This window comes from Erpetoichthys calabaricus, chromosome 3 (genome assembly GCF_900747795.2).
Source record: "Erpetoichthys calabaricus chromosome 3, fErpCal1.3, whole genome shotgun sequence".
In the NCBI taxonomy this organism is placed as follows: Eukaryota; Metazoa; Chordata; class Cladistia; order Polypteriformes; family Polypteridae; genus Erpetoichthys; species Erpetoichthys calabaricus.
This window is the reverse complement of record NC_041396.2, coordinates 302,341,362-302,369,114: the sequence shown is the minus strand read 5'-3', so window position 1 is coordinate 302,369,114 and position 27,753 is coordinate 302,341,362. Positions and strand designations below refer to the sequence as shown.

The following is a 27,753-nucleotide window of genomic DNA, read 5'->3' as shown; positions in this document are numbered from 1 at the left end:
AGCCCAGCCTTGACTGAAGTTTTTAAAGGGGTTAGCTAACCCTGGCTTTGGGTGGGTGTGTGGGTGCTGTAAGGCATCAGATGAAGTCCAAATTGGTCTCCATCCACCCATTTAGTAAGGTCAGCCACTACTAGAAACAAATGCAGTAACCTAACTGCAAATGTCAGACTGGTTTTGGTTGCCCTAATCCCATAATTTAAGGGGTACTACCCCATTTCCTGCAGAAATTAACCCAATAAGAAAAAGTTCGCGGAGTAACGAGTCATGGTAATTAGTTCAACTGTGGAAGTCATCTTATTCTATCAGGCTTCAGCCATGGTGGCCATGACTGGTAGGTCATCTGTCAAGGTCAGTCCATGCTGGATGCCCATTTCTATTTGTGACATTATCAGGATCAGCTGCACATTGGGGTTCACCCGTGTCACTTTCACATTTGATCTTTCTTAGCTCTTCTCCAGGTCATTGCATTGTCATTTTGCCCCAGTGGGACAAGTTCATCCTGGGCTCTGATGTTATACAGCATGTCTATTTAATGATGGGCTTAAGTCAACCACAGGTCCAGCCTCTCTACTGAAGACAAGTATGGGGTCAGGGCAGCCATCTTTCTCCACCAGCATTAACCAAAGTTTTTATGATCTCCTTGATCAAGATGACCCTTTAAAGGGGTGTAACCCCCGCAGACCACCTTCATCCTCATGTGTCGAGGTTGACTCATCTCAGTGGGCATATCTCTGTCGCTTCACAAGTTTGGTCATTGTCATCACATTGATTCACTCTCGTGTCAAGGCAGCACAGTCGCTGGCAAGAAGTTTGAGTTAAATTGGGGGGGGGGGGGGATACAGAGTGGAAAGTACAGCCATCTCTGCCAGTTGAGCCAAAGGGGAAGAACTGCAAGCCCCCCCCACAAGCCATCCACCACACCATTAGTGAGTAGCTGGGACCCAGCAAGGGCATCAGCTTTTTGCAGTGGAGTTTCTTATTATTTCAACCTTGTTGCACCAGTGCCTTTGACCATCAACCTTTCACTAATATAGCACCTTTCATATCTAATTGTATATCCATCTACTATATAGCACCTTTAACCATTTGTCGTCACTAATGTACAGATAATGTCACTAGGCGGAGTGGTGGCTCTGAGGCTAGGGATCTGCACTGGCAATCGGAAGGTTGCCGGTTTGAATCCCGTAAAATGCCAATAGGAACTCTGCTCTGTTGGGCCCTTAACCTGCAGTTGCAAGTGAGAAAAGCGCTATATAAATGCAAAAAAATTATTAAAAAAAAATTATTATGAATGTAGTGCATTTCATATCTATCAGTCCGAAACAACAGTGCCTTTCACACCCATCTACAGGTGCATCTCAATAAATTTGAATATCATCAAGTTATTTCAATAATTCAATTCAAAAAGTGAAACTCCTTTATTCTGTAGATTCATTATGCACAGTGATATATTTCAAGCGCTTATTTCTTTTGATTTTGCTGATTATGGCTTACAGGTAAAGAAAACTCAACATTCAGTATCTCTGAAAATTTGAATATTACATAAGACCAATAAAAAAAAATATATATATATTTTTAATCCAGAAATGTTAGCCTACTGAAGAGTCTGTCCATGTAGGCACTCAATACTTGGTCGAGGCTCCTTTGGCATGAATGACTGGCATGGAGGCGATCAGCGTATGGCACTGCTGAGGTGTTATGGAAGCCCAGGATGCTTTGATTGTGGCCTTCAGCTCGTCTGCATTGTTGGCTCTGCTGTCTCTCATCTTCCTCTTGACAGATTCTCTGTGGGGTTTAGGTCAGGCGAGTTTGCTGGCCAATGGTCATTAAACCAGGTGTTGGTACTTTTGGCAGGGTGGGCAGGTGCCAAGTCCTGCTGGTAAACGAAATCCGCATTTCCATAAAGCTCGTCAGCACAGGTGCCCATGAAGTGCTCTAAAAATGTCCTGGTAGACGGCTGGCTGCGCTGACTTTGGACTTGATAAATAAAACGCAGCGGAGCAACACCAGCAGGTGACATGGCTCCCCAAATCTTCAACGACTGTGGAAACTTCACACTGGACCTCAAGCAACTTGGATTCTGTGCCTCTCCACTCTTCCTCCAGACTCTGGGTCCAACTCTGATTTCCAAATGGATCTGAAGAGAGGACTCTGGACCACTGAGCTGTTAACAGTCCAGTCCGTTTTCTTAGCCCAGGTAAGACACTTCTGACGTTGTCTCTGGTTGACACCAGGAATGCTGTTATAGTTGTAGCCCATGTCCCAGATACACACGTCAGTGTGTGGTGACTCTTGAAGCACTGACTCCAGCCACAGTCCACTCCTTGTCAACCCCCCCCCCCCCAAATTCTTCACAATCCTCTCAAGGCTGTGCTTAGCCCTGTTGCTTGTGTCACATTTTTTCCTTCCATTCCACTTTCCACTAATCTGCTTGGATACATCACTCTGTGAACAGCCAGCTTCTTCAGCAGTGACCTTTTGTGACGTCCCCTCTTTGTGGAGTGAGGGTCTCAGTGACTGTCTTCTGGACAACCGTCAAGTCAGCAGTCTGATTGTGTGGCCTACTGAAGCAGACTGAGAGACCATTTCAAGGCTCAGGAACCCTTTGCAGGTGAGTGGAGTGGGACATCAGGAATCTACAATATGGAACTTTGTCACAATATTCAAATTTTCTTTTGGGTTTTCATTACCTGTAAGCCATAATCGGCAAAATGAAAAGAAATAAAACACTTGAAATATATCACTTTGTGTGTAATGAATCTATATTATATAGGAGTTTCACTTTTTGAATTGAATTACTGAAATAAATGAACTTTAATGATATTCTAATTTATTGAGATGCCCCTGTATCAGGCATGGGTGGGGAATTTAGTTGGGCAATACCCCTCACGGTTGTGTACCCCCCCCACTCTGGGCTGCTGTATGTGAAGTACGGAGTCCTGACCCCCTCTCTTGTGATCAATTGGAACTCTGAAAGTGAGCAGTTTGTCTTTTTGCAGAAAGCTCTCTCCACTTTGGTGAAGTTCTACTATCCATTATATGGTGCCTCAGAAAGGAATACGGTCAAGCTGTCAAATTATATGGTGCTTTTCCATTCTTTATAGTGCCTAAGACCAGGGGTTACCAACTCCTGTCATGGAGGACCACCGTGGCTGCAGGTTTTCATTCTAACCCTTTTCTGAGTGTCCCATTTGTGCTAATTAACTTTTTGTGAAATCATTTTAATTGGCTTCTCCTTTATAGATTTGTTCCTCTGAATTGCTTCATTCCTTTCCTTAAATGGCACCCAAAGAGAAATGTGAAGCGAGGGAGCCAACAGAAGACCAACTCGGGGCCTCAAACGCCAACCAATTTCACTCCAACCAGCTGCTTAATTAGGCACCGATTCTGTTGATTTTCTCTTTTCTAAGAGCTCTGGTGAAATGTTTTGGGGACCTGAGCAGACCGACATTCCTGAGACCTTCACCTTTCTTTATTTTCAGATATTGTGTGATGGACACCAGTTGTTTTGGCTCGTTTTCCATCTCATTATTGTTTGGCTGCCAATTAAGTAAAAAAGAAACAATTAAGGGCGGCATGGTGGCGCAATGGTAGCTCTGCTGCCTCGCAGTAAGGAGACCCGGGTTCACTTCCCGCGTTCTCCCCGTATCTGTGTGGGTTTCCGCCCACAGTCCAAAGACATGCAGGTTAGGTGGATTCTAAAAAATGTCCCTATTGTGTGTGCTGGGTGTGTGTGTGTGTGTGTGAGTGTCCTGTGGTGGGTTGGCGCCCTGCCCAGGATTGGATCCTGCCTTGTTCCCTGTGTTGGCTGGGATTGGCTCCAGCAGACCCCCCGTGACCCTGTGTTCGGATTCAGCGGGTTGGAAAATGGATGAAACAATTAAGGGGATCGAGTCTTCAAGAGTAGATCAATTGAAATGAATTCAAAAGAAGTGAATTAGCACAAACAACACACTCATTAAAAAAAAGGGTTAGAATGAAAACCTGCAGCCACGGTGGTCCTCCAGGACCGGAGTTGGCGACCCCTGCCTTAGACCATCTTCCTTCGTTTTGCAGCAAGCTCTTCCCATTTCAGTCATGCTACACTACCCCCTAGTTAGTGCCTTTCCCATTTATCCATCTGCCTGCCTGTCAATTATACATTCCCTTTCATAGCAGTCAAATATATAGTGCCTTTCACAACCAACTACCTGACATAGACAAGAAATTAAATTGGGGGTGCCTCTGTCAGTTGCATGTGCCCACTTGGTACTGATGAACACATCCATCTATCGAGCATATAGTGCCCTTCACTTCAATCCATCGAGCTGGCACCAGCTTAAAAAAAAAAAAAAAAAACACTGACTTGGGCAATGCCCCTCTCACATACATGGCCTGTCTCGGACCTGCTGGATGTGCAGTGCAAAGTCCAACCATCTTGGCCAGCTAAAGGAGAACTGACCCAATCACTAGTGACCAGTCGGGTTTAGGACTGTGAGGCCCTTATCAGGAGCAGCTTCTGCAACAGACTGCTGTCACCGTCCTGCTCCACTGACCGACTGAGGAGATCATTCCTCCCCCACACCCCACACTATGCGACTCTTCAATTCCACTCTGGGGGGTAAACGTTATTATACAGTTGTCTGTTATACCTGCATTTTATCACTCTTTAATATTGTTTTTTATCAGTATGCTGCTGCTGGAGTATGTGAATTTCCCCTTGGGATTAATAAAGTATCTATCTATTATATAGTGCCTTTCACATCTATCTATCTATCTCAGTGGGTTCTCTTCATTTCAGCCTCATTACACTCTCTATATTACATAGTGCCTTTTCATCTATTCATCCATCGATTATATAGTGCCTATCCTATGTCTTTCTGCCACTCAACTGATCCAGCAGTATAAGAATTTCACCTGGGTGCTGCCACCGTCAGTAGCACCTCCTCACTTGACTAAAAGAAAAATGACCCTGGCTAGTGGGAATGGGTATTTCATGTTATGGAATGGGCATTTCATGTTTTCCTGTGTAAACATGACTAAATAAAGAAACCTAACCTAACCTAACCTACTGCTTCCAAGCATTCCAGTCTTGATCAGGCCATTCACGGTTACTGGAATTGACCCTCTCAAGACTTGACCAGCAGCACCCGCCCACCCCCTCCCTCCCCATACACAGGTTCAAGCCACTCGCAGCTTCATCTTGGACTTTCCTGTTCTTTTGGCAACAGGCCATCAAGATATTTAGCCTGTGGCCATCACACTCAGGATGAAGTACCAAAAGCCCAGGCTGGATGATCAGGGTAAGGCCCAGCCAGGCTGCTCTTTCTCCAGGTCAGCCCCCATGCAGATCCCACCTGCCATCATTGCTCTTCAGTGAATTGTGAGCTCAGCAAGAGCTGCACAAAACCGCCAAGGCACGAGACGTGCAGGGCATGCCTTATGGTGGAAATTGCGACGCACATCCGCTTCACAGAAGGGGAAAAAAAAAAAAAAAAAAAAAAAAAAGAAGCAAGAAACAAATGGTAAGTCAAACCACAAGGTGCGGTGAGCAGGCCTGCACCTTCACCCCCACAGCACCCCAAATCAAAAGACACATCATCCACAGGTCAGCACTGGTAATCACTAATGCCTGGAGAAGTCTGAGTGGGTGGCCAAATGGCACAGGTGGTTTGTGTGACATGTGATGGCACAAAAGCAGCACATATGGAGGTTTATCAGTGGATTGAACAAAAGGTCAAAGGTCACACCCGTCATTCTAGTCAAAAGCTAACAAAGGAGATGCCCACCACGGCATGCACTATGGTTACAGAGACAGACCCAAGTTCAAAAAGCCACTTTAGTGCCACCATACCCATTAACCGTAAATGAGACCACCAGCAGAGCATTCTCTAGAGACACAGACAGACACACAAACACACACATACACACACACACACACACACACACACACACACACACACACACACACACACACATACACACACTTGGGCTTGCTGCACCCATTCCTGCTCCAGGCTCCCCCTGCCCACACAGGAAACCAAAACAAGGCAGCGGAGGCGGGTTCAGGTGCTTGCGCGGCAGCTTTTGTGTCTCCGGCTGCAGACATGCTGTCACTCGCCTTCAGAAACGAGAGCACAAGTGCCAGGATGTTGTTGAGCGGCGTGACACAAATTCAAAAGGACGGCTCAAATGCAATCTGGTGCAGAGAGAATGGACGTGTGAACAAGTCAGAGGTTGGGTGGGTCACCAGTATTAGGAACAAGTCAACTTGTTGGGGTACATGGAGACTCATGTCAGGGTCAGAGGGTCCCAACAGGAGAACCAAATTATGGAATGGGCATGTTGCCCTTCTGTGGTAACAAACTGATGGCCAGCCCTCCTTTCCAAGCTAAAAATATTAGGCAGCAGGAAGGAAAGAGCTTTCCAAGCCAGAAACAAAAAGGCAGCTGCTAGCTACACAAATTCAAGGAAGTCAGAAGCCAAATCTTCATTATTTTCTGAGGCTGCTCGTGGTCACTTGGTCAACCACAGAGATGATGATATGTAACCACAGAAGAGAAACAAACGCATGTCACAGCCAAAGCTCAGATAAGGTGATTTTGACTACTGTATAAAACAAACACTCGGCCAACATGGCTTACAAAACCAAGAAGCTGGGGTGTAAGCCACAGCAGCTGACGCAATAGAGGTCCTCACTGTAAGAGCAAGAGAGTCTCACCTCAAGACCACAGGAGAAGCTACCAACAAACTGGAAAAACAGCAGTGCAGCCAACCTGGGCACCGGTGCCCACCCAAACAAAGCAAACACAACTGAAGGACACTGTTTCAGCTTTCTTTTTATTTTTTATTTTTTCATTTTAATAAATCAGGTTATCATACATCAGGGACAATCGGTCAGTGAGAAGACAAGGATGTACAGCTTGAAGCATGTCATGGCAGGATTAACACAAGATGCACAAGCACTTGGGGGGGGGGGGTTAACTGCCCACTGGTAGTGGGGTGTGGAAAGCTGGGGCTCAAAATGGTCAGTCTTGCTGCATCCCATGGATGAAGGTGGTACTTCAATCATAATCCCCACTACTTTTGAAATCAGAATGTCTTAAAAGTCCTTCGGGAGGTCAAAAAAAAAAATGTTGAGAGGACACACAAGAACAACATGTGGAACATAAGGTGCCCACTTGTCACAGAAACAAGTCCATACGTGGGAACGTGGTGGGGGGTAGTGGAAAAAATATATCCTGGACCCTTTAGTGGTGCCGACAAACGGGTATGTATTTTTATATATATATATATATATATATATAAAATACAAAAAATAACCAACCACAAAAACAAAAACACACAAAAAAAATCCTGGCAACCGTCAACTGGCTGACAGCCAAAGAATGTAAGGACCAAGAAAAAAACAAATGGAAAGGGGTGGCGCCAGCAGTAAAACAAGTGGAAAGGGGTGGAGCCAACACTCACAAAGGGATGAATGGAAAGAGAAACCCAAAAATTGTGGCAAAGATACTTATAGAGAAGGGAAGTAAAAGAAAAGGTCAAGTGAGAGAGCAGAAAGGAACAGAAACAAGAGCATGGTAGGCGAGAAAGTGGGGACCGCTTAAAAAACAAAAAAAAAAAAAAACAAAACAGAAAACACAGCAGCTACTAAGGGACAGGCCCATCATCACAAGGAGGGTTAGAAGATGGAATACCAGAGACATGGGTGGGTACGGGTTCTTCTGTGAGGTACACTTATTTGCAAAGTTCTTCCTCGGGACTCCACAGTTTACTCTATGTTGTCCCCTTCTTTGAACTGGAACCTCCTGGGATGTAGTATATATCGTCTTACATTAATCATCATGTTGTGGAACCCAAGCTGGAGTGGAAGAGTGGGTAATATTCACACAGGAATGGTCCTTCTAGATTTTCTGGGATGATGTGGAGGAATGCCTCCACTTTAATATGACAGATTGCACTCCCCAGTTTTCAAACCTCATATGCCCTTATCCTAGAAATGGCAAGCCCAACTGGACAGGATGGCAACACAGAGTGCCAGCCAAGAGTGTTGGCATGGGCTGGGCTTTAAATCTGATATCTGACTATAGGCCCCTAACTCATCTCTCTGAATAGTTGACACAGCTGTGATGTGAGCTCTCAGCCCTGCACCAAGGTGCAGGTACATGAAATGCAGACTTCTGGAACATTCACAAATCTTCTTGCTCTAATAATAAGCCAGAAAATTTTGACACTCGGGTGGGTGTCCTTAAGAGAACCCAGTGAGACAGCCAAGTGGTCCAATGGATGGCAGGGGCCTATGCCAGGAGCAGAGAGGTTATGCATACCAAGCACACAGCATTCAGTTGGTTAATTTCAGTGCAGCCACCCTGAAGATTCTTAAAGCTTCTCCTGGGAAATGGAAACGAGCTCAGACACATGAGATGGGGCGTTAAGGAGAGAAGGGGCAACTTATTTGCCTGCCATGTGCCATAGTGCCTTTCGTTTCTTTTTTGGGTAAAGCCATTCACACATAACATGACTGAACGCTGCTCCTCTTCCTCCAATCAGCTGTGCTGAACAACCCGAAAACCCTCACCCTCCAGCTCCCGTGGATTATAGGATCTCCTCCACTCCATGTGCAAATATCATAACAAGTCCAGGTTCGAGTATCATGTCCTCTCCCATGTGCTGATTCTCACATGCCATCACCACTACTGCCTGCTTGCCGGGGATACGCTTAGCAACATAATTTTCATAGTAGCGCCGATTCATCTGCCGTGTCTCCAGGGTGGCCAGGCCCTGGGGCCAGTTGCGCTCATGGGCATTTTCAATCAAGTCATTGACGATAGACAAGGGGCAGCCACTGTCGATGAGAGAACGCTTAATCACTGCCTGCAGTACAGCATCTGGTGTTGAGATCATTCCACCCCAGCGAGTCACTCTTGCAGGCTGCAAGGAGTTCACCCATCTGGTAAAAAAATAAATAAAAAAAAATAAAATTGAAGAAGGTGACCATGGCTGACCAGCGCACACAAAAATCAGGTGAGAGGCACAAAAACACCAACTTACTCTAAAATCTCATTATACTCAATGGTCTCCTCAAGGTTCTGTAGGTTGGGGTTGGCGCTTCGAATTGCTCGCATGTAAGCTTTCAATAGTTGAATATCACGTTTCTAGAAAAGAAATGAAGTGTAGTTTTTAGAAGACCCTGCATCCTGGCACCGCAGTGCTGTGAAAAAGTATTTGCCCTTTCCTTGTATCCTGTTTTTACAAGTTTTACACAATGAATGGCCTCAGACCTACAGGTGAAACATATTAGAGAATGAGCACTAATGCTATAAGCAATGGATTGTTTCGAAAGGCTACACAGAGGTCAAGTAAAATGCCACCTTTTATTGGCTAACTAAAATGATTACAATATGCAAGCTTTCAAGGCAACTTAGGACCCCTTTTTCAGGCAAGATGCCTCAAAAGCTTGCATATTGTAATCTTTTTAGTTAGCCAATAAAACAGGGACGGCGAACTCCTGGTCTGGAGTGCCGCAGTGGCTACAGGTTTTCATTCTAACCCTTTTCCTAATCAGTGAGCAGTTTTCACTGCTAATTAACTTTTTTCCCCCCATCACTTTAATAGCCCTGTTAGAAGAGTTCAGCCCTCTGAATTGATTCTTTTCTTCATTAAATGACTGCCAAGCAGAAATGAGATGTGAAACAAGCTAACAGATAACCAGCTAATCTGGGGCTTCAAACTCCAACCAATTTCACTCCAATCACTTTCTTAATGAGAAGCCAATTCTTGCTGTTAATTACACCCTTTTTTTTTTTTTTTTTTTTAATTCCATGGCTTGTTGCTGCTCTCATTCTGCCATAGCACACATTTCGAAAACTGTTTTTCTGTTCTTTCTAAGAGCACCGTCAAAATGTTTTGGTGACCTGAGAGATCAACCAAGACCATCACCTCTCTTTAATTTCAGATATTGTGTGATGGGCACAGGGGAGCTGGTCATGTGGTGGTTTGTTTTGTCTCTCATTATTGTTTGGCTGCTCATTAAAGAAAAACGAAACAACTATGGGGCCTGAGTCAAGTTAATTAAAAGAAGTAATCATCAGCAAACACTGGTCACTAATGAAGAAGATGGTAAGAATGAAAACCTGCAGCCACTGCGGCACTCAAGGCCTGGAGTTCGCCACCCCTGCTATAAAAGGTGTCATTTTGCTTGACTTCTCACTACATACATAATGGCTAACACAGTACAAGACTAGTACAAAAGTCTACACAAACATAAATAAATAAATAAATAACATATGCTCTTTTCTGCCAAAAAAAAAAAAAAAAAAACTGGATCCGTTACAGTTTGCATAATGCTCCAGTAGATCCACAGAGGATACCATCATACAATACAGACTCACCTTGACAACAAGAGAGGAAATTCTATGTGAATGCAATTCTCCATTTGACACAATAATCCCCTCTACGCTCATCATAAAGTTCAAGACCCGTGTCTGAGCACTTCATTGTGTAGCTGGGCAGACCCAAAGTGGTTTGAGTGGGTGACCACTCTTCATCATCTCTCATGCTCAACACACGCTCTCCACAGGGCTGTGCTTCCTCCACACATGACTGTAAGGCTGCACAGGACTCTAAAATCATTGTCAAGTTTGCTGATGACACAGCTGTGGTTGTCATGATATCTAAAAAAAAACAATGAACAGCCTAACCTGGATGAAGTGTGGAGTCTGTCATACTGGTGTCAGGAAAATAGTCTACGCCTGAATGTCAGAAAGAAAAAGAAGCCAATTGTGGACATGGGAGAAAACAGCAGAGGCACTCAGATCAGGTTGGGGAGCATGCACTGGTAAAGCGCACTGCCGCACCCACCACACGACGAAACAGCCTTCGATACTGGTTGGCAACCCCCCCTGGCAGACTCATGGTCCAGTGGGCATCCCCTTGACCTGGTTCAGCTGCTCAGGTCCTCAACAATGAGGATCCTGTGAGCCGGATCACCCTCGGGGGAATCGCACCACATGGTCGTAGTGTTGTAACCGACGTTCCCTCGCAATGCAAGCAATGTTTCTCATTCAGGACTCCATGAACAACTGCTCATTCGACACAAAGTCAAACCAGTGGTACACAAGGATTCTCCAAAGTGACACAGTACCAAAGGAGTCTAGTCTTCATCTCAGGTCACTGGATAGCATCCATGTCTCGCAACCACATAGCAAGGCACTACCAAAAGTATTAACACTGACGTGGAGAGGGTGGACAAATTATGATACCTTGGTGTCCACATTAAACCAACACTTGGTGAAAAAGGGCAGGATGATAGCTTTACCATCTCAGAGATTTCATGGATTTTAGGCTGCCCTCGTAATTACTAAAGAACATGTACACATCCAGCACTGAAAGTATCCCGACAGGAAGTATTAATGTCTGGTTTGGACACCACATGGGACAGGGCTGCAAGGCTCTACAAGCGAGTGTACCGCTCACTGAGTATTCACTTTCCAATTTCAAGGACATCTACACCAAATGATGTCAGACCAGGGCAAAGATAGATACCAGTAATACCAGCAATCCCAATAACGGCCTCTTTGCTGTACTTTGTAAGTACATAGTGGTCAGGTCAATAGTACTGCCACCTAAAGTCCACTTCAGAGAGACTGAGGAAAAGCTTTTTCCAGAGTCAATACGCATCACAAATAAGGAAAGTGTCCAAATCTACACAATGCCCTATTGGTAACTCACAACTAAGTTATTTATTTTGTTATTATTGATCACATATTTAAAATTCTGTCAATGATATTTGATATTTATGAAGTAATTTATTGTTATTGTCCCTTTACATTATTTTTAAAGGCAATCATTGGAGTTGAGCCACTAAGCATTTCACTACAAACAAATTATACAGTATGTGAAATACAAAATTTGATTAAATTTGAACCTGAGTGAACACAACAGTTTTTAAATCAGGACTTTAATAATTCAACAGTCCTATCACCCACATGAAAAAGCAATTTCCCGCATAGTCTCAATATTTGGTTGCAGCACCTTTAGCAGCAGTAATCATAACTAAATGCTTTCTATAGTTTGATATTGGTCTTTCACATGGCTTTTGAGGAATTTTCACCCACTCTTCCTTGCAGATCTGCTTGGTAGATTTGCGAGTGTGAACTGCTCATTTCAGGTCCTGCCACAGCATCTCTAGTTTGTTCAATACAGGAATCTGAATAGGCCATTGTAAAACTTCTTTCTAAGCCATTCTGTTTATAGACCTGCTTTTGTGTTTTGGGTCATTGCCTTTCAGCTTCAGGTCACAAACAGATGGCAGGACATTCTTCTTAAGAACTTTTGGTAAAGTGCAAAATTAATGATTCCTTCAATAATGTCAAGACTTTTAAAGAATCTGCCAACCATCACACTAGCATCCCTATGTTTTATTGTAGGTCTGTTATTCTTACTGTTTAACTGAATAGAGAGACCCGTGTCATCCAAAGAGATCTAATTTAGACTCATCTCTCCACATAACATTATTCCAAAAAGCCTGGAGATCATCCAGGTGTTTTCTTTGTAAATGTGAGGTGAGCACTTATGTTGCTCTTGGATAGCAGATGTTTTCACTTTACTACTCTCCCAATCAATCACATTTTTCCTCAGTCTGGAGACAAACACTAACCTTAGCCGAGGCCTGAGTAGCCTTAAATTCTTTGGATATTCTTCTGGGAATAGGATTTTCTGTGACTTTTTAAATAAGTCGTTGCAATTTCCCTTGGGGTCATTTTGGCAGGCTGGTCTTTCCTGTTCGAATGTTCTCCATTTTTAGATAATGGCTCTCACTGTGGTGCATTAAGAGTACCACAACCTTAAAAATGGCTTCATAACTCTTCCCTAATTAGTAAGTTTAAAGAATCTTTTTTCTCTTCAGGAATTTTCTTTGATTGAGGCCCAGTGTTCTTTTAGACACCTTGTGGCGACAACATCACAGTCACTGTGAGGTTTAGATTAACAGGGATGGCTGTGTTCAGTAGAGTCTAAATTATCAATGTACTTTGGTTAGGGGAAATTTACAATTTCAAATGGGCAATACAGTTGCTGGATAACTTTATAACTTGAACATATTAAGTAGCAATTTAGAAGTGGTGCTATATGGTCATTCTGGTTCATTTTATCTATTTTCAAATTTACTCTAAAGATCTTAAGTCATTTATTGTGAAAAATATATAAAAACAGCAGATTAGGAAGGGGCAAATACAGTGCCTTAAAAAAAAGTAAGTACCCCATCCCCAAATACACTCACACACCATACCTGCTCAGCCAGCTGGTGCTTATGCTCAGCTGCCGTCTTCTCCAGCTCGGCTATCTTGGTCTGCTGCTGCTGCACTACTATGCGCAAGTGCTTAATGCATTTGTGGTTTGGTAGCTCATCCTTTGGCATCTCAAGCCTGTAAGGGAGTAGATGGATGTTAATGTCGGTAACAATTAAGGACTCCAGGGATATTGCAAAATGCCAAGCAGTCTTGATTATTAAAAAAAACAAAAAAACAATTGACTTCATTTTTCATTTCCAAACACCACAAACAGGAAGCAACAGCAGGGCATTACGCCAGAGTGTAGGATAATTTAGTCGGACAAACTCTGCATTTGCCATACCATTTGCATTCTAAAACCACAATGTGATGAATATCACCCACAAAAACAGAAAAAAAAACTAAATAAATAAAGGCAGGCCACTTAAGACCCGGTGTATGATATTTACAGCAGACATAAAAACATCTTCAAGTGGGAAGAAACAGAAACCGCTGCAGCTGATCAACATCACTGGATAACTAATGCTGCCCAGTGCTTAGTAGTACAGGTGTGTCCAAGTCTATAACACAACTCATTCGTTCTAGCTAAACCCTAACAGCAGGAACAGCTTTGCAAGCTGTGCCGACTCAGGAAACTAAACATAAGACCACCCGATCCAAAACTGGGCACCTGACCCATTTATACATACCCACAGCCCTCTTCACACATGACTGGCCTCTTGGGATTGTGTTCACAGTCTTTGAGGTGAGACTGCAGTTGGTCAAGCCGCAGGATGGCACTGCAGCCAAACACAGAGTTGTCACAGGTTATCTGGAGCTTGGAGAGCATGTTGCGCATAATTCTTGGTACAGGCCGCAGGTGCGCAAGAGTGACCACTGTTCGGTCCACTGGGCAGATCTGCTGCTGAGAGAACCACTGGGTGATGCAGGCATTGCAGAATGCATGTTCACAGTGTGGAGCCTGAGAAGTTAGAGAAAAAAAATCGTCAGAAGACAAGAAGGCAACAGACCCAAGAAAAAAGACCAGTTTCACCCTGGCCTTGGATGTTAAGGGAGGAACGCAGAAGTCAATGGCAACAACTAACTCATTCTAGAAAGATTTTGAAATGAGGAGATCACTTGCACCATACACTGGTGTCACACCTATGTACAGTGCATCCGGAAAGTATTCACAGCCTTATTCCAAAATGGATTAAATTCATTTTTTTCCTCAGAATTCTACACACAACACCCCATAATGACAACGTGAAAAACATTTACTTGAGATTTTTGCAAATTTATTAAAAATAAAAAAATTGAGAAAGCACATGTACATAAGCATTCACAGCCTTTGTCATGAAGCTCAAAATTGAGCTCAGGTGCATCCTGTTTCCCCTGATCATCCTTGAGATGTTTCTGCAGCTTAATTGGAGTCCACCTGTGGTAAATTCAGTTGATTGGACATGATTTGGGAAGGCACATACCTGTCTATATAAGGTCCCACAGTTGACAGTTCATGTCAGAGCACAAACCAAGCATGAAGTCAAAGGAATTGTCTGTAGACCTCCGAGACAGGATTTTCTCAAGGCACAAATCTGGGGAAGGTTACAGAAAAATTTCTGCTGCTTTGAAGGTCCCAATGAGCACAGTGGCCTCCATCATCCGCAAGTGGAAGAAGTTCGAAACCACCAGGACTCTTTCTAGAGCTGGCTGGCCATCTAAACTGAGCGATCGGGGGAGAAGGGCCTTAGTCACGGAGGTGACCAAGAACCCGATGGTCACTCTGTCAGAGCTCTAGAGGTCCTCTGTGGAGAGAGGAGAACCTTCCAGAAGGACAACCATCTCTGCAGCAATCCACCAATCAGGCCTGTATGGTAGAGTGGCCAGATGGATGCCACTCCTTAGTAAAAGGTACATGGCAGCCCGCCTGGAGTTTGCCAAAAGGCACCTGAAGGACTCTCAGACCATGAGAAAGAAAATTGTCTGGTCTGATGAGACAAAGATTGAACTCTTTGGTGTGAATGCCAGGCGTCACGTTTGGAGGAAACCTGGCACCATCCCTACATTGAAGCATGGTGGTGGCAGCATCATGCTGTGGGGATGTTTTTCAGTGGCAGGAACTGGGAGACTAGTCAGGATGAAGGGAAAGATGACTGCAGCAATGTACAGAGACATCCTGGATGAAAACCTGCTCCAGAGCGCTCTTGACCTCAGACTGGGGCGACGGTTCATCTTTCAGCAGGACAACGACCCTAAGCACACAGTCAAGATATCAAAGGAGTGGCTTCAGGACGACTCTGTGAATGTCCTTGAGTGGCCCAGCCAGATCTCTGGAGAGATCTTAAAATGGCTGTGCACCGACGCTTCCCATCCAACCTGATGGAGCTTGAGAGGTGCTGCAAAGAGGAATGGGCGAAACTGGCCAAGGATAGGTGTGCCAAGCTTGTGGCATCATATTCAAAAAGACTTGAGGCTGTAATTGCTGCCAAAGGTGCATCGACAAAGTATTGAGCAAAGGCTGTGAATACTTATGTACATGGAATTTCTCAGTATTTTTATTTTTAATAAATTTGCAAAAACCTCAAGTAAACTTTTTTCACGTTGTCATTATGGGGTGTTGTGTGTAGAATTCTGAGGAAAAAAATGAATTTAATCCATTTTGGAATAAGGCTGTAACATAACAAAATGTGGAAAAAGTGATGCGCTGTGAATACTTTCCGGATGCACTGTAAATAAAGTCGCTCATAAATCTGCCAATTGCAAAGATGCTGACACATTATTACTATGATGAGAACCCACCCTCTATTTTGTACTTGCTATAAGAACAAAAGAAGTTTGACAAAACAAGAGGAGACCATTCAGTTAATTTGTCGCTCATTTGGTAAGCTAATAGCTAAGCTGTCCCAATATCTCATCCAGATGGTTTTTAAAAAATTGTTTAAAGAGTTTTCCTGCTCCACTACATGCTTCTATAGCTTGTTCCCACAACTCTTTGTATGAAAATGTACTTCCTGTCTTCAGTCTTAAATACACTTCCCCTTACTTTCCATGAGTGTCCTCGAGTACCCAATTCAGCATTTAGCTAAAAGAATTCGATTGAACCCACTTTATCAATGCCTCTGAATAGTTTTCACAATCTGAATTAGGTCCTAACCAAACTTCCTCCGCTCAAGGCTAAGACTGTCCAATTAGGACACTGTGCTTAGACCTGGGATGAAACGGATATAAAATGCATTACAGAAAACTCATTTCCCACATTGCGCTGGTGTTTACAATGAAAGAAACTATATGTGCAAGACAGGTGGTGCTTTGCTCTGGATCAGTGGTTCTCCAAGTGTGGTACGTGTCCTCCCATGGATACATAAAGACTCTCCAAGGGGTATGGGAACAATTGTAAATTTAATGGTGAATTTTACAACAGAACATCCATTTTCTCTGTTGATCTGCACTGTGCATATGCCCCCTAGTGTATATATAGTATGTAACTTAATTTACAATTGCTGAAAACCATTGTCTCATTCAAATGTTCCAATGAGGGAAAAGAGCACAATTGCTTATTATTTGCATCTGGCAGACAAATTGTGTTACATCTTCTCTAAAACTAGGCAGCTTAATTCTGAAACTGAATTAACATGTGGTTAAAGTTGAATAAGACTAAATCTTCTAGCACAGCTACCTGCAACACACCCAAAGCAGCACCAGAAACGATCGTTTCTTATGGGACAGAGGAGAGCTTCCAATCGGCTTTTGTCGACATTCCACAGCAACAACAATGAAGAAACAAGTGACCAAGTGAAAAAACAGTCTGGCGAGGTGGCATAAAAATGATGACAAATTCACCAAGCTGGGCTACACTTTTATCAGTACCCAGTGACAATTACCTACAACTACCAGTGTTTGTGGTCTGTGGACGGTGCCAAATCAATGGGTAGCAATCCGTATTCAGGCAGTTGCCCCTGATGCAACTTGGACCCACTTTAGCAAACACAGGGAAGCTTTCGCTACAAAGGCCAGGCTAACCAGTCTAAAAGGGGTTTTGGACAATGCTGGTAAGATTGTTAAATGTCATTAAAGCAAGTCCACTGAATCCAAGTACATTTTCAGCTGTGCTACTTCACACCTAAGTACGTTGGTCTTCATGAGGTAAAGTGTTCAAATAATTTTTTTTTGCTTTTTGAGTTACAAAATGAGGTTCCTTTATTCTCATCCATTTCACCTTCCAGCGTACTTTCATGACACCAATTGGATCTTGTGGTTAGACTACCTTACTGACATTTTTTCTCTCATTTAAATAATGTAAATATCTGCCTAATATATTTAATGTGCATGAGAGAATTTGGGCGATGATTAAAAAAAAAAAAAAAAAGCTTGCATTTTCCTCAATCTATGATGGACAATAATACCCAGGTTTTTCCTTCCCAGAACGAATTTGTCTTTGCCAACCAACTTGGCCTGGTAGAGTGCAACAAACAAGACATCAATGACCATCTCACACATCTGGATGAGAAGTTTCATGTGTACCTTCCTGCAATTGAATATTGGTTTACAATTATATCAGCTGTTGCACAAGCACCCCCACTCCTCATCTCCCCTCCCCAAGTCAGCAAGAGAGATTGCTGTGAACAGAGATTTGAAAAGTGAACAGCAACACAAACTGCTAGCTGACATTTGGTTGCATTTTTCATACTGAATATCCAGAGCTTTCATATGTGGCTGTGAAGTTCCTGTTGCATTTTCTAATCACATACCTCCATGAGAGCGACTTTTCTGCACTCAATGTACTAAAATCCAAGTACAGACAGAGACTTTCTATGGAGAACAGCTTAAGATTAAAACAGCCATGCATTTTACCAAACCTGCAGAAACTGTGCTACAAAGAGCAAGCGCACTCATTACATTAAAGTTGGAAATTAGTATGAAGCAGGACAACACAATAAGTTAAAATCAGAAACAAATATATTAAAAATATATATTAATAAGTAATGATTTTTGTTATTGTGAAAAGTCTATGCACTAGATGCCAGTTGTTGGTACTAGTAAGAAGATGACTTTAAGGTGGTATGCAGAGAGTCTGCAGAGGTGAAAAGGGAAGTACTTCTCTAGAGGTCACCTGTTAAGAAGGGACTCAAAAGCATGTCATTCTATTATGATCTACACTCTCATTCTCATCTTTAACTGAACTCTCCAGTTCATCTGTACCTTTGATTATTATATTAGTCTAAACAGGGGTGGGCAAACTCTTTTGTAAATAATGACTCATACAGTGGACTATATTAAGTCTAGGTGTGCCTCTGAACCCAGGCAATGCAGCACGTGTTACTGACAAACATTCCATTTTTTTTTTAAAATTGCTCTCAGAGATGTTTTAAAAATAAAACGGTTTACTAAAAGCAATGCCAAAGCACCAGTTTGACAGTAAGTTTAAAGTAAAGTGATCTCACTGGGACACTCTTCTGGTCATGAACATGGAACTGCTTGCTGCTGCTCAAACTGCTAATATCAACTAAGAATCTGGTTGTTACAACAGTTCATTTATTGCAAAGATTTGTATCTGTTGGTTCGCTTCTATACTTGCTTTTGCTAATTTTCATTTGTGATAAGACTTGCTGGCAACTGTATGTGCTACCAAATAATGATGCCATGAGCACAGAAGGCTTGCAAAGCCTAGGGAAGAAACCCTGAGTCATGTACAATCTGTAGAGCGAAGCAAAGAAACTTTAGTAAACTTAAAAATAAGTTTGCTATTGCACTGAAATTCACTTACTTCCACTTTCAAGACTGCTTGAACATTATCCAAATTAACAGGAAAAAAAAAAATGGCAAAAAACTGTCTCACAGCATCTGAAGTCCTAAAAGGAAAATTTAAATTTGCAAGGAATGGCAGCTTGAGTTGCATGTCTGGCAAAGTCCACACTTCTGTGTTAACATAGCTCCTTCAAATTGGGAAAATGAACCAGTCTGACCTGGTGCAACCAATTCCAATTATTGTAAAAAGAATGGAGAAAAAAGATCAATGAAAAGCACTATACCAAAATTAAAATGAGCTCACCCAGAAAGCTGCAACTGTTCTTTCCTTTCAGTTTCACTGATAAAGTGTTTGAAAAAACATACACATTGCCAGAAGGCCCGGTTTGTATGTCATTATCAGCAAGTTAATTTTAGTGTAAAAAAGATTGAAGTGTTAAAAAAAAAAAAAAAAAAAAGATCTGCCTTGATTAATTCGAAACCAGAAAAACTTCCTCCGTATAGCCTCCTTTTTCATTTATATACTTAAGTAAACAAAGTGAAAAATCACACCTGGAGTTCCACTTTCAGGGAAGTCCCTGTCAACCAAATTCCCTGCTGATAAATCCAGCCACACACAAACTCAGATTCTTTAAAAAGGCAAGCAGTTAAAAGCATAAGCACTCCTTTATATGGCACCACAAAACACTGTCTCTGCTCATATGGTAAAAGCTTGGTTATTTAATTTTTTTTTTATGACAGAATAACTTACTATGCTTATACATACCAACTGTAGCATCATCTTGTCAAAAACAAGACAACACCGACCCCCCCCCCAACTGTGTGTGCATGTGTATATAATACAAATGTTCTCCCTTTGTGGATTACTAGCTACTAAAATGTATAGACACACACACACATTATTATATATACACACACATATATATATATATATACACACACATACAGTGGTGTGAAAAACTATTTGCCCCCTTCCTGATTTCTTATTCTTTTGCATGTTTGTCACACAAAATGTTTCTGATCATCAAACACATTTAACCATTAGTCAAATATAACACAAGTAAACACAAAATGCAGTTTTTAAATGATGGTTTTTATTATTTAGGGAGAAAAAAAATCCAAACCTACATGGCCCTGTGTGAAAAAGTAATTGCCCCCTTGTTAAAAAATAACCTAACTGTGGTGTATCACACCTGAGTTCAATTTCCGTAGCCACCCCCAGGCCTGATTACTGCCACACCTGTTTCAATCAAGAAATCACTTAAATAGGAGCTGCCTGACACAGAGAAGTAGACCAAAAGCACCTCAAAAGCTAGACATCATGCCAAGATCCAAAGAAATTCAGGAACAAATGAGAACAGAAGTAATTGAGATCTATCAGTCTGGTAAAGGTTATAAAGCCATTTCTAAAGCTTTGGGACTCCAGCGAACCACAGTGAGAGCCATTATCCACAAATGGCAAAAACATGGAACAGTGGTGAACCTTCCCAGGAGTGGCCGGCCGACCAAAATTACCCCAAGAGCGCAGAGACGACTCATCCGAGAGGTCACAAAAGACCCCAGGACAACATCTAAAGAACTGCAGGCCTCACTTGCCTCAATTAAGGTCAGTGTTCACGACTCCACCATAAGAAAGAGACTGGGCAAAAACGGCCTGCATGGCAGATTTCCAAGACGCAAACCACTGTTAAGCAAAAAGAACATTAGGGCTCGTCTCAATTTTGCTAAGAAACATCTCAATGATTGCCAAGACTTTTGGGAAAATACCTTGTGGACTGATGAGTCAAAAGTTGAACTTTTTGGAAGGCAAATGTCCCGTTACATCTGGCGTAAAAGGAACACAGCATTTCAGAAAAAGAACATCATACCAACAGTAAAATATGGTGGTGGTAGTGTGATGGTCTGGGGTTGTTTTGCTGCTTCAGGACCTGGAAGGCTTGCTGTGATAGATGGAACCATGAATTCTACTGTCTACCAAAAAATCCTGAAGGAGAATGTCCGGCCATCTGTTCATCAACTCAAGCTGAAGCGATCTTGGGTGCTGCAACAGGACAATGACCCAAAACACACCAGCAAATCCACCTCTGAATGGCTGAAGAAAAACAAAATGAAGACTTTGGAGTTGCCTAGTCAAAGTCCTGACCTGAATCCAATTGAGATGCTATGGCATGACCTTAAAATGGCGGTTCATGCTAGAAAACCCTCAAATAAAGCTGAATTACAACAATTTTGCAAAGATGAGTGGGCCAAAATTCCTCCAGAGTGCTGTAAAAGACTCATTGCAAGTTATCGCAAACGCTTGATTGCAGTTATTGCTGCTAAGGGTGGCCCAACCAGTTATTAGGTTCAGGGGGCAATTACTTTTTCACACAGGGCCATGTAGGTTTGGATTTTTTTTTCTCCCTAAATAATAAAAACCACCATTTACAAACTGCATTTTGTGTTTAATTGTGTTATATTTGACTAATGGTTAAATGTGTTTGATGATCAGAAACATTTTGTGTGACAACATGCAAAAGAATAAGAAATCAGGAAGGGGGCAAATAGTTTTTCACACCACTGTATATACACACACATATATATATATACACACACATATATACACACACATATATATTATATATATATATATATATATATTATATATATATATATATATATATATATATATATACATATACACACACACACACACATACATAAAATCCACAGTGGAGGAGTCAGAGTATTTGGACCTCTTCACTTTCTGCACACTTTAAATCTACAACATAATTTTAAATGGATAACTTTGCCATTTTTGCTCATCAGACTCCATGCAATAATGCCAAATAACAAGTGAACATGTTTTCAGACAGGGTTGTAAATATATTAATAAACAAAAAATGAAATCTTTCATTCAATTTAAGTATTCAGATCCTTTGACGTGGCATTCCAAAGTATGGTCATGTGCATCCTCTTGTGATGTGTCCACCTGTGGCAATCTGAATTCACTAGGTATCGCTTAGAAAGGTACAGTGCATCCAGAAAGTATTCCCAGCGCATCACTTTTTCAACATTTTGTTATGTTACAGCCTTATTCCAAAATGGATTAAGTTCATTTTTTCCTCACAATTCTACACACAACACCCCATAATGACAATGTGAAAAAAGTTTACTTGAGATTTTTGCAAATTTATTTTAAAATAAAAAAATTGAGAAAGCATATGTACATAAGTATTTACAGCCTTTGCCATGAAGCTCAAAATTGAGGTCAGGTGCATCCTGTTTCCCCTGATCATCCTTGAGATGTTTCTGCAGCTTCATTGGAGTCCACCTGTGATAAATTCAGTTGATTGGACATGATTTGAAAAGGCACACACCTGTCTATTTAAGGTCCCACAGTTGACAGCTCATGTCAGAGCACAAACCAAGCATGAAGTCAAAGGAATTGTCTGTAGACCTCCAAGACAGGATTGTCTTGTGGCACAAATCTGGGGAAGGTTACAGAAAAATGTCTGCTGCTTTGAAGGTCCCAATGAGCACAGTGGCCTCCATCATCCGTAAGTGGAAGAAGTTCGAAACCACCAGGACTCTTCCTAGAGCTGGCCGGCCATCTAAACTGAGCGATCGGGGGAGAAGGGCCTTAGTCAGGGAGGTGACCAAGAACCCAATGGTCACTCTGTCAGAGCTCCAGAAGTCCTCTGTGGAGAGAGGAGAACCTTCCAGAAGGACAACCATCTCTGCAGCAATCCACCAATCAGGCCTATATGGTAGAGTGGCCAGACGGAAGCTACTCCTTAGTAAAAGGGACATGGCAGCTCGCCTGGAGTTTGCCAAAAGGCACCTGAAGGACTCTCAGACCATGAGAAAGAAAATTCTCTGGTCTGATGAGACAAAGATTGAACTCTTTGGTGTGAATGCCAGGCGTCACGTTTGGAGGAAACCAGGCACCGCTCATCACCAGGGCAATACCATCCCTACAGTGAAGCATGGTGGTGGCAGCATCATGCTGTGGGGATGTTTTTCAGTGGCAGGGACTGGGAGACTAGTCAGGATAAAGGGAAAGATGGCTGCAGCAATGTACAGAGACATCCTGGATGAAAACCTGCTCAAGAGAGCTCTTGACCTCAGACTGGGGCGACGGTTCATCTTTCAGCAGGACAACGACCCTAAGCACACAGCCAAGATATCAAAGGAGTGGCTTCAGGACAACTCTGTGAATGTCCTTGAGTGGCCCAGCCAGAGCCCAGACTTGAATCAGATTGAACATCTCTGGAGAGATCTTAAAATGGCTGTGCACCGACGCTTCCCATCCAACCTGATGGAGCTTGAGAGGTGCTGCAAAGAGGAATGGGCAAAACTGGCCAAGGATAGGTGTGTCAAGTTTGTGGGATCATATTCAAAAAGACTTGAGCCTGTAATTGCTGCCAAAGGTGCATCAACAAAGTATTGAGCAAAGGCTGTGAATACTTATGTACATATGCTTTCTCAGTTTTTTTTATGTTAAAATAAATTTGCAAAAATCTCAAGTAAACTTTTTTCACGTTGTCATTATGGGGTGTTGTATGTAGAATTGTGAGGAAAAAATGAACTTAATCCATTTTGGAATAAGGCTGTAACATAAAATGTGGAAAAAGTGATGCGCTGTGAATGCTTTCCGGATGCACTGTATCTGTATCTAGCTATATATATCTGTATCTAAGCTATAGACAAAAATGTAGATTTGAATACTCAATTAAAAAATGCGTATATTCAAATACATTCATTTGCAAGTTAACAATTCAGGGTACTACATACATGTTAACTACCATATGTGCCATTTTTAATTTTTTTATACTTAATTTTTGCGTTTTTAAAGCATGAAGTGGTTACGACTCACACTGTATTTTTAAAAGATGCACTTGGAAACTGTAGCTGTCAAAAGAAGGCAACACTTGAAAGCAAAGCCATTTACAAGAACAGGATTCACTGCGAAGGAATGGTGATGTAATCAAAAAAGTGGAGCTGGGGACACTACTGCTTCTTTACCTATAACACACATCAGAAACTTGGACAAAAATCACTTGTGAATGCTTAAACAGGTTGAACACAATCATCGATCCTTCAAACCACTACACCCCAAATCCCCCAAGCTACGTTTCTTTTTCCTCCTAAAGATCACTTTAATTGGTTTAAAAATTAAACTGAATGTACTAAATGTTGCATTGTAATGACTTTAAGCATTTTCGTCTCATTATGTTTAACATATATACTCGTGTATAAGTTGGGTCTTGAAACCCAAAAATTGATCATAAAAATCAGACCCCAATTTATATGCCCATTCAAAAATGCGACACTTCTTGCCTCCTCCAATCTCGCATTAGTTTTTTTAGATGCATTGAATTTTGTAGCAGCAGCACAGTACCAATTTCTTTCGCTACTTCAACGATGTTTTATTTAAAACCAGTTTCATATTTTCTTCTGATCATAGATAAGGGATGCTCTTACGATAAAGGAGTATGAGGGTGTGAGATACAAAAAAACACAAAACAGTGCAAACGCCGCTTCGGAATAGTTCAGGTATTACCGTGTGGTCATGTAGACATAATACATAGATAAAAAGTGTGCTCCATGGTTACTCTCTCAAGGGAGCGTTGGCATATCATAATGTCTTGGACCAATAGCGAGAGTTTTCCTCATTCGACTTATACCACCGACATTATAACATACCAGAAATTATATGGTAAAATCAAGTTCCGAGTTATCCGTGGGAGAACTTATACACTGTATATACTTGTGGATATTTAGGAAGTACCCTTTTTCAACATAGTAGTTTCACAATAAATACTCAGACGCATTTTACAGGTGTTTATCAAGCTAAGTTAGACAATAAAGAACAAAATATTAAAGTAAAGCACAAGAACAAATACCATGGTCAGATTAAAAAAATAAACAAAACCAAATGTGTAAGATTCAACTTTATACATTGCATCATGAGACGTCAGTCCAGTCCTGCAGGACGGGGGAATTGATCCCAGGAGTAACTTATAGGATGGCACTAAAATAAACTGATTTTCTTTCTCTCCCTTATAAAAAAATCTAACACAGGTGACCTGAAAATTTTCTTCTGTTGCGCTTCATTGTTTCAGGCATTGTGTGTCAAGTCAGGAGCCATTACAAGGCTGGTTTGGCACAGATAACTAAAAGAAGCAATGCTCATATTTAAAAAAGCTCTTTGAAAAGGAGATTTGTTATGATGACAAAAGGAAAAATTAGAAATGTCTCAATTATTTTTCATTGTCTTTAATGAGAAAATGATGGCAGCTTCTGTTTGCCGAGATGAAGGCTTAATTGCTCTAACATGAAAAAAGCAACAAATCAGGGTTGTGAGGTTCAAGGATGACTTGCAGGATACAAGAACAATCATTGAAAAATATTTTATTACTACAACTGTAAATCTAAAAGCAGAGCAGCTGGGTTGTAGAGATTTATGCCAGGAAGTGACTCTCCGTTTTAGGAATGCCAATACAAACCAACCATTCAAAAATACAAATTGGTGTATTCTGGATGTGATGTGCAATAAAATCTGTAAAATACAGCAATACTGCATAGAATCTCAACCAACATAATGCTAAATTACTACAAGGAAAACAAACAACTGCTAATTTACATTTGAATAGTGACATTCAGTCTGATAGCCTATTATATGATTAGACAGGCAATCAGACAAACTTAAAATTATTTTTACAATATTATTGAATAATGCCACTGGTGCGTTGTCCTGTAATAATATGGAGAACTACAGTGATGTCTGTGAACCCCAGGTCCTCCTGGCCACCCCCCTACTGTGGATGCTTTGTGCGGTCCATGGATTAAATTATTCAACAAGCCATCCAGTTTATTAATGGGGGATAAAACATTTATTTATGAAAGCACAGTAAACCAGAAAATACAGAGAAGCAGCATTCATGGCACCAACCCAGCAAGGAGTTACAGCAATTACAGAATTTAATCAGACACAAAAGGAACAAATTCTCGACACATGAGAGCAGGCATATTGAGAAGAGAGTTAGTGGAGATGACACATGGGACAGCCAGAAATGACAGAAGGGTCAAAATATAAATAAATATTTGCCCTCTCACCTTTACCCTATATATAAATTTATTTGCTGGGCTATAGGGATCCAGAGTTTATCCCTGCAGTACTGGGCACAAGGTACCATACAGTCTTGGTCAGTGCACTGCTCCATCATTGGGTTCATTCATACAAACACCCACACATGGCCAATTTTGAGTCACAAGTCCACCAAAGTTGCAGCTCTTTAGGAATGTGGATGCAAAGCAAATGGAGACACAAGAAGAATGTGCAGACTCCAAAAAGATCAACAACGAAGTGCAGGATTTGAACATAATTGCGCTGCCATGCCTCCTGTGTGTACACACACAAGCATACACACACATACGTAATATAATATGTAACCAAAATAATCCAATTCTAGGTTACAGAAGGTGAGAGTCTGTTCCTTCAGCAACAGGAAAGAACAAAGTCCTTTTTACAGCGTCCACTCTGGCAAAACCTCAGCATTGTATCTGGGTCAAATTCAAATCACAAATTAACATCACACATGAATGTGAGAAAAAAATTCACAGAGGACCTAGAGTTACACCCACAAACCCCAATTATGCCAAGTCAACACAAATGGTAACCGAACTGTTTGTGAGCCAGCAACACTAACTACTGCAATTACTTGTATTTACATTACGGATTCCAATCAGTCTGACACACCTAAATTGTCTCTTGAGTGCAGCTGTATGTATGAGGAGGCCCCATGATGGACTTGCTCCTGCTTTGCATACGATGCCCCCAGGTTTGAACACGCATGTTGACTAATGCATAATGTAAGCAATTTTTTTATGCAGTGCTTTTTTGGCTATGGTCTGTTTAAAAGCTGCAGTATTATGTGGCACACCAATTTACCAAATTTATGATTTGATTTGCTGTTTAATAAAAATCAAATATGCAAAATTCAAGATCGTGACGTTAAACGCTTTTACTTAAATTTCCCATAACTTCTTCTAAACATTAAATAAAATCCACACAATCTACAGTGCTGTAAGTGTGTCTATGTCAACTGTGCTCATGTACCCTGGAGGTGTTAAGCATGATTAAAAAAATGAAGCAAAGATCGGAAGAGGAAGCGTTTACAACAGGTAGGGTGAGTGCTGCTGTTTTCGAAATGGTTGAATTTCCCCAGGATGACAGTTCAAGCAATATAACATCTACAGTTAAAACATGACCAAAGTGGCATGTGCAGAGCCAGTAATGTGCTCTTCTACATCCCTGGTCAAAACAGTTCAATGCTAAGCAAAGTCCTATAAAACTTTGCTGTTTTGAGGCATAGCATATGAGCAGACAAGCAAAGAGGGTAAGAGGTTTGCAAACTGCATTGACTACCATATTTCAAAGGACACTTTGCCTACTCAACTTGAGCCCATAAAATATTTGTACTTTTTCAAGAGGCAAATAGCCACACTAGCCAGTAATTCACATCACACAAGGAGTGAGACCTCCGTGCAGTGCGAAGCCCTCGTCCATTCATTTCACGCACTCTCTACTACTGAAAAGTTACAAGCAGAAATAAAAACAGAAGAAAAAAAAAATGATAAAGGAAGCTTTCTTCAACGTTCATGAATCTGTTATGGGCAAAACTGAACTACTGGCGATTTTATTTTTATATCGAGTTGTATTTTTTGTTCTGTAGGTGAACTGAGCTTCCTAATGACTGAGAAAGTTTGTCTT

At 41.6% G+C, this 27,753-nt stretch overlaps 2 protein-coding genes across 3 annotated transcripts in view; both read right to left on the bottom strand.

Annotated features, from left to right (window-relative positions):
• The window catches only part of dgkaa (diacylglycerol kinase, alpha a), a 185,120-nt gene that overhangs the window by 56,337 nt on the left and 101,030 nt on the right, over positions 1–27,753 (bottom strand). The gene's annotated exons all lie outside the window — the stretch shown is intronic.
• Positions 6,815–27,753, bottom strand: part of rnf41 (ring finger protein 41) — a 117,068-nt gene continuing 96,129 nt past the window's right edge. The window contains exons 4-7 of the mRNA XM_028798608.2: positions 13,961–14,232; positions 13,271–13,406; positions 9,034–9,137; positions 6,815–8,932 (exon numbers count right to left, since the gene is read on the bottom strand). Of these exons, the coding sequence (XP_028654441.1) occupies positions 8,578–8,932; positions 9,034–9,137; positions 13,271–13,406; positions 13,961–14,232 (867 nt within the window). The 3' untranslated portion in view covers positions 6,815–8,577. The remainder of the gene's footprint in view (positions 8,933–9,033; positions 9,138–13,270; positions 13,407–13,960; positions 14,233–27,753) is intronic.